Source organism: Alternaria ventricosa (genome assembly GCF_023758065.1).
Source record: "Alternaria ventricosa strain BMP 2768 chromosome Unknown scaffold_31, whole genome shotgun sequence".
NCBI classification, from domain to species: Eukaryota; Fungi; Ascomycota; class Dothideomycetes; order Pleosporales; family Pleosporaceae; genus Alternaria; species Alternaria ventricosa.
The window spans coordinates 234,757-242,498 of NW_026055711.1; the positions used below are offsets into that span (position 1 = coordinate 234,757).

General features: G+C 51.9%; 3 protein-coding genes across 3 annotated transcripts; 2 read left to right on the top strand and 1 right to left on the bottom strand.

Annotated features, from left to right (window-relative positions):
- Positions 1-95: 95 nt before the first annotated feature.
- J4E93_010545 (uncharacterized protein) lies at positions 96-890 on the top strand (the record flags this gene model as incomplete). The annotated part of the gene is made up of 1 exon (XM_049348423.1): positions 96-890. One exon carries the CDS (start codon positions 96-98, stop codon positions 888-890), a length of 795 nt encoding a protein of 264 aa, XP_049194494.1.
- Positions 891-1,103: 213 nt separating this feature from the next.
- J4E93_010546 (uncharacterized protein) lies at positions 1,104-4,631 on the top strand (the record flags this gene model as incomplete). Its single annotated transcript, XM_049348424.1, has 2 exons — positions 1,104-3,089; positions 4,044-4,631. The coding sequence occupies 2 exons, from the start codon at positions 1,104-1,106 to the stop codon at positions 4,629-4,631; spliced, it is 2,574 nt and encodes an 857-aa protein (XP_049194495.1).
- A 1,412-nt stretch (positions 4,632-6,043) lies between these two features.
- On the bottom strand, positions 6,044-6,325 carry J4E93_010547 (uncharacterized protein; the record flags this gene model as incomplete). Its single annotated transcript, XM_049348425.1, has 1 exon — positions 6,044-6,325. A coding segment is annotated over one exon (282 nt), but the record flags the coding sequence as incomplete, so codon positions are not given.
- Between the last annotated feature and the right edge of the window lie 1,417 nt (positions 6,326-7,742).

Consider the following 7,742-nt stretch of genomic DNA (forward strand, 5'->3'; position numbering starts at 1 on the left):
GTAGGGATGTATATATACCTATCACGAAGCCAAACCAAAGATGCCACACGCGCATCAGTCTGATCACTCTACAACCTCACCCTTCCCAACTTACCATGTCGTCGCAGAACCAGCAGCATGAAACAACCGTCTGGCTCTGGCCGACGGGCCTGTTCCCTCGCCGGATCGTCTACTACCTTCGCGCAAAGAACATCACGTCCTCGATGCTTCACGAGAAGAACATACGTCTTATCCCCATCTTTCTTGACAACGATGCGCCAACGCCAGACCTCGTCCCCCACACCGGCCTCGAAGCCCGTCCTACCGGAACGTCGGTGCCGGCATTGCGTATCACACATGCCGATGGCACGGTCTTCTGGATATACGAGTCGAATGCGATCATGGAGTACTTCGAAGAAGTCTTCAGCGTGGACAATGGGTATCCGGACCTAAGGGGCGCGACCATACAACAACGAGCTCGGACGAGAGACATCTTGAGCCTGCTCTCCGATGCCATCACTTGGAGCAACGTCGCGCTTGTACATTCAGATCCCAATACGATATCTTGGTCGGGCTTGGCAGAGGACGAGATGAGCGAGAGTGCGGCAAAGCATGCGCGTGGCAAGTTCCACGTGCTCTTGTCGCGGTTGGAGGCTCGTATACAAGGAGACGTGGTTGGCAACAAGAGCCAGAGCTTGAGTGGTGATGGTGCAAACGTCACATTAGCGGACGTCTGCCTCATGGCCCAGGTGGAGTATATGCAGGAGATGTATGGTCTCGACTGGGTGGCCGAACATGGGGTGTTGAGGGTCTGGTATGATAGGAGCAAGGCGCAGAGTTGGGTTGTCAGGAGGATTGTGCTGCAGGAAGTTGAGAAATCAGGGGATTGGACCGAAATGCTTGGCATATAAGAACGGCGGTATGTAGTTGAAAGATGCCCAGTCGACTCTGAACTGCTCTCAATCGGAATCGTGCTCTATTCCGCTGTTCCGATGTCGTTGCGCGGCTCTTGAGTTGAGAGGGCTTGGGGCAGTCGCCAAGAACCAGCTTAAGCGGGGATTCAATCCAGCCACTCCCGCGGTCATGCGCACCGTCTCACCTCCCACCTCGCAGCATGCACACCTATGGAAGCTGATGCGCGACCGCCAGCCAGAGCCTCACCCTTCTCGGAACCCGCCGATGAGAGCTCTATTCGTCTACTCCGCTTCTCGCAGCCCGAAGATGGCGTCTTCGTTGGCAAGCTGCAGAAGTTCCCCATCGCCAGCGCGCCTCATTACTACACAGCCAGCTATGTGTGGGGCGAGCGCAAGTACAAAGGTGCAAAGATTAACCTGAAGACTGGAGGACTACCAATACTGAATAGCTTGGTACCATTTATCCACATGGTCACCCGCCATGGCGACTTCAAGGCCACAGACTGGTGGTGGATTGACTCGCTGTGCATCAACTTGGATGATCCCAGCGAACGCGAGAAACAAGTGCGCATCATGGCAGACATCTATAAAAAAGCGAGGCGAGCGATCATCTGGCTGGGTGAAAAGAAAGAAGATGGTAGCGACTGCACCGATGCGATCGACTTCATGCACTACCTGTCCACCTTGCAGATCGGGTTCAATGGAGACGACCAGGCCATGCGTAGAAAGCTCCAGAACTCCGAGTTCACCGACAAGTGTGTCGCTGTCAGTAATCTACTCGCCAGGCCATGGTGGACCAGGGTCTGGACGTTACAAGAGTTTGTTTTGCCAAAAGAGGCGAAACTTTACTGTGGTGTGCATAGTATCAGCCGCGGAAGGTTCAAAAGTGCCATCTATAGCATCTTCCTTTGCAGCACCATCAGCAAAGACTTCGAACACGAGCTTGTTCCGCGCAAGCTCTTTGACGGAGCCTTCAATCGCCGCCGCATTCATCAATGGCACACTAAGCCAGCCTCGATCGGTATCAATCTGATCGCCATCATGGCGTACCTGGGTAATCACTCCGCCACCGACAGCAGAGATCGCATTTACTCCGTGCTAGGTTTGATCACTGAACAAGACCGAGCGCTCATCGGATCTGCCGAATATACTACCAGCATTGCGCACCAGTTCGCACGGCTTGTTCGCTCTTTCTGGTGTGTACATCGGTCCCTGGATATTGTCTGCTTTACGCATCTATTCTGTCTTAACGCTGCGGTCAGTGACCCTGGCGTCGAAGATCCAGTGCCTACCTGGGCTCCAGACTGGAGGACGACAATCGACTTCGCTTCGCCTGTGCCGCTGATGGCAAGCCAAAGCGCGTGTGAGCACATTGGAAACTTCAGACCGCTGCGATCAACACGCTGGAAAGCAATGTACGATGCTCCTGGAGAGACACTGAGAAAAGAGGCAGATGTTTCCTTTGTCGAAGACCTGAAGGAGCTCCACTGCAACGGTGTCGTGCTGGACACTATTCACGGGCTCGGTGGGCTTGACGAGCGGGAACTGCGGTGCGAAAGCTTTGTATGCCGCGAGGCCGGTCATGACTTGATGCAGTCGCGGCAGGACCAGCAGAGCGCTCGGGGAGTCGCAAAGCAGCCTTCCGAGTGGCTTGAGGCCATAGCACGGTCCTTGGTTATCGACCGCCGCGACAAGTACCTTTGCTTCCAGGCGCCAGATCACTACATCAGCGACTTCCTCTTCCTCTGTCATGCCTGTGTTGACGGCGATCCCGTCGACTGGAGCTTTGCAACATGGTTTGAGCGCAACCATCATGTGATGTTCGGCAATATGTCGCTCGTAGACATAGTCCGACAGATACCCACTAAATTTTCTTCACCCCCTCCAACACTGCATCGGCCACCGTCGCATCCCGTACATCAGATGAACGACAAGCTCGACACCTTTCTCTCACGCTTCCACGATACTGTGCGAAAGAAAGCGCGCCGGCTGATGGTCACCGAACAAGGCTACGTTGGCATGGCGCCGTGTCGCGCAAGACCCGGCGATGTCGTGGCTATCCTGTTCGGATGCAGCATTCCACTTGTCTTACGAGAAACGGCGTCGCAATCTGCGTGGCAGGTTGTCGGCGAGGGCTTTGTACACCGCCAAATGAACGGCGAGATTGCAGACGAGCTGAAGAACGGGACGCTCAATGTACGTCGGTTGAGGCTAGTCTAAGCTGCAGCAGCTACTTCTTACGCGCGTGATGCGTCGATAAAACAAGTGACCAGCGAGCGGTACAGCGCATGCAACGTAATCGGTGCCTCTGCTATAGCTCAGCCTTCTGGTCCGACATCAGCCTTGTCTGTGTTGGTGCACCTATTGCCAACCCAGATGACCCGAAACATCTCAGCATCAAAATACCTCGAGCGAGATCCGCGAGCCGCCAGCCTTCATCTGCCATGATCCTCGCTCTCTTTCAAGACGCGCGACGATGCTGCAACTTTCCTGGGCTTTATCCAAGGCTCGAAAGTTTCTTTCCTGCACCAGGCTGTGCGCTAATCCACAACACTGCGATAAGGAAGCCCACTTCCCGCAGCTTCTTGACGATATGTCGTATCACAGGTTGGATGATCATGTCATAACGCCTGGCGATGATCGTATTGGTTGCACGAAGGGGAAGTATTATTCTTGGGCGTCAAGAGTGCGCCGATCGGGGGCCGTTTAGCTGTGTGATACCACAGCCATGCGCCACTTAGCATCGTGATTCGCAACAACTGGACCAGACTACAGTTGAATTTCGATACAAGGAAGATAGGCTTGTTACGCCTGTGTATAAAGGCAAGCCTTCTGGACTTACTGACGACTGTCCACTTACCGTGCTCGCTTCAGCCTCAGGCCCTGACACCTTGCCTCGTAGCGAACAAGCCGCGCAAAGATCTCTCCAACATGTCCGGCGACTTTTACTATCCCCTCGCTCCACTCTATGTCAACGTCAACGACAAGGTGGAATTGTCGTGGTGGTCAACATTTGCCGAACGACTACAGTTCTGGTGCTATGAGGCCAGCACCAATCCAGATCTAGGTTACAGTGCGGCCCTCACAACACATCTCCAAGATCATGTTTGACCTAACAGAATTTTAGTATACGAGTACGACATTCCGCAGAATGGCACCCAAGATCTACCGCTGCCAATGCTGGAGCAGGACGTGAAAGATTGGAGCGGGCCTGTCAGTTGCGGTGTTAAGTTTTACGAGAGAGGTGGAACCACGAGTGTCTTTGCCGCTTCAGTCACCGTAACCTCCGTTGCGACTCAGCCCGCTTCAATCTTCGCTTCAGCGTCGACAGTCACGTATGAGCGCACCATGACAAGCGCGTCTGCTTCGGGCACGGCATCTACCCCCGTCAACACAGGCAATACAGCACCGCCAACCGTGACGCCCACCAATCCGGTCGTCACCACAAGCTCAAGCGACAGTGCTGGTCTGTCCACAGGAGCGAAGGCTGGCATCGGCGCCGGTATTGGTGTTTCCGCGTTGCTTGTCGCTGCGGCTGCATACCTGTTCTACCGCAACCATCGCAAGCTCAAAGACCTCAACGCACGTCTTAGCTACCAATCCCAAGCCGAGCAGTTCAATAAGCCTCCGGGTGTTGCGGTCGCGCCTCATGGAAGCAATGGATCTGAGAGGCCGTACAGTGAGGCTACGATGTCGCAGGTTCATTCATCGCCGCAGGTACCGGTGCAGCTTTCATAGGCGTGCGCTCGGGGCAGGACCGGTACTAGTATTGCGCGCTGCGCTCGCAAGAGATCTTGATCAGTTTCGCGATTATAGTATCACTATATACTCTCTCTTTCGATCGCCTCACCTGCAACTTTCTGAAGGTCATGACTAGAGAGCGGAAGCGGAAAGTGTAGTCAGCCCGATTAGAATTACTTCTTACTCGTCTTCAGAAGCGTGTCTGAACCCCACACGAAGCGACCTCAGCCCTGCCCAACCACCATCTCCGACTTCCCAACCCCCGCAACGTGCATGTCCAAGGTTCCTCTCGAGAAGACCCAGGCTCGAGCGCGAAGCCCAGAAGCCTTGTCTGGATCGCTGTGCTTCCGAAACCCGCCAATTGGCGAAAATGCCAAGTGTATGGCGCAGCCCATGTGAGGTGGCACGTGTGGGTGGCCACCACCTGCGTTTTCGGCTACGGCTCAGCCTCACAGAAGCAATCTTGAGCTCCCCTCAACAACAAACGTCCAAAATGACCCTTTCGCCAATCTCCCTGGACTCACAATGTGACGAACTCCAGATTCCTAGATCAGCGGCGTCTACCAGCTTGACGATGCGAGACACCGCCTTGACTTCTCCCAGCGTGCCCAGGCTTGCGGCATAATGTTCCGCATCGTGCTGCATCGTGGACCCACTCCACATAATGGCAACGACAGAACAAGGCATACCGAATCCATGTGGCTTCAACATGGCGTTCTTCTCCATTCGTTATCGCGAAAAAGAAACTCGTTTGCACACTCGTTAGTATGCTGAATGGGGGCCATCTCGCTACACTGCGCTCTCAGCCTCACGCTACTTCGCCTCGGGCTTCGCGCGCTATCGATCGAGGCTGCAAAAGACTTGCTGGCAATAAAGCTAGATATATGCGAGGTAGAGATAGGCGGATCGCTGGCCCCTACAAAGTTGCAGCAGCCGCTGCGCTTGTTCACTACAATCTTTCCGTTGTCCCGTTGAATCACCACTTTATTCACCTCTATTCTTCGTTCACCTTACGCCCCCGAAAGCATCTGAACATGTCAGGCGCCTTCAACTATCCGCGCGAGGAACACCACGTTGTCTTGAACGTCGATGATGAGGTGGACGTATCGTGGTGGTCGACGTTTGCGAATACACTCGTGATCCAATGCTACGAAGGAGGCGACATCGAAGCAGGGCAGGAGGAGAGTAAGATCTATTACAGCTTCTCTTATCATCGCAGCTCCGCTAACATGCAATGAAGCCTTCAGCATAGTAATTGATCAGAATGGAACCTACCAATGGTCGCCAATCCACCTGTCCCGCCAATTCGATGACTGGTCTATTCCCGCAGGGTGCATACTTTCAATCGAAGAAGCGGGCGCCGGTAATATAGGGGGTGCCACGATAGGCGTTACTTCCGCCGCCTCTTCTCAACCCGCATCGATGTTCGCGTTGTCTTCGACTGTAGCGTTAAACCCCGAAACATCATCTTCGCCAACGCCAATGCCAATGCCGATGTCATCTACAACCGCGGTCTCGAGCCCTGCTAGTACAGTACCATCGACACCATCGACGCCCACACCCACAGGGCCGATCGATACCACCGCAACAGGTGCAGATAACGGCGGCGGCTTATCGACTAGCGCAAAGGCTGGTATCGGTGCTGGTGCCGCGGTGGGCGCATTGTTTGTCGCAGCAGTAGCATTCTTATTCTACCGTAATCGTCGCAAGAACAAGAACATGAATACCAGGATGAGTTATCAACCCGAAGCTGAAGCGCAGCAGTACGAGAAGCTACCTAGTGTTGCGGTCGCGCATCACGCAGACGACCGAGACACAAAGCCTTACAACAATACCCCAACTTAGTCGCAGGAACTTCCATCGCTACATGTGCCGCTGTTAGAGCTTGCGGCTACGCGGTAGGAATAGAGACGTTTAGTGTAGAACAAGGAAGAATGTATTTAACCTGCTATACGACGGCATTATAGAACTACTAAGTTGCGGAACGAAGAATAGGAAGGAAAAAGGGAAGAACATACTACACACGCTCGCGTTACAATTTTAATAGTACTAATAGACTTAATACGTATCACTTACTAGATTAATAGCATGCTCTTAGCTCTGCGCCTTAATTTTAGTTTCTACCTAGGTCGCTCTAAGCTTCTACTGCGCATTTATGTTGCAACGCTGTGTCGCTTAATCTATACGCTACTGTACCTCTACTAGCTAACTTAGAAGAAAGGTCTATCGCAGTAAAGGTCTACACTCTAGCTAGACGTTGTACACACGCAATGCATTGTTTAATCTAGAAACTACGAAGATGCTGTTAGAATACGCTGCGCAACTAAACCTAATCTAATCTATAAATCTAACTAAGCTAAGAAGAGGCATACCGCTGTATAGTAGCTGCGGCGCGCCTAGGTTACGCGTCACGACCTTATAGTCGAAGAAGAAGCCTACCCTAGAGAACGTGCTTAGGGCCACTAGCTCTAAGCAATTTTTAGTAGTACTAATAAGAACTAATAAAGAATAAAAGGTAGAACTAAGAGCCTAGCTCTAAGCCGCTGCTAGCAGCTATCTAATGTAATACTAGATATTCTAAAGAGGCTATTTTGTGCAGAATTACTGTGCAATTCTAAATTTGCCCTTAGATTATCTATAGCTAGTTAGAATAAAGAGTTATATAGGCGTAAAGTTAGGAGGTTAGTTTTAGTGTTTCTTATATAACTGCAGCTACACAGCTACTACAGAAAGATTCTAGCTATACTATTTTAATTAGAATTATAGCGCAAATCTAACGCTGCGCCTTACTTAGCTCTAGCGCGTAAGATAAGCAAGATATTGCGCAAACAAAGCAGCAAGACAAAAGAACAGCGCTGCACTTAGTATTTGTAAGTAAGAAAAGAAATTGTAAAAAGCTATATTGTAGAGAAAAGTGTTGCGATTTTAACAGTGTGCCTCGCTTAGTTATAGCTAGTCTGGGTCCCGAGATATATCCGAAAGAAGAATTTTTAAAGTAGACTTAGTAAAAAAACCCGTGGACCCGTAACCGCTGTGTGTCGTTTAGGGTTAGGGTTAGGGTTAGGGTTAGGGTTAGGGTTAGGGTTAGGGTTAGGGTTAGGGTTAGGG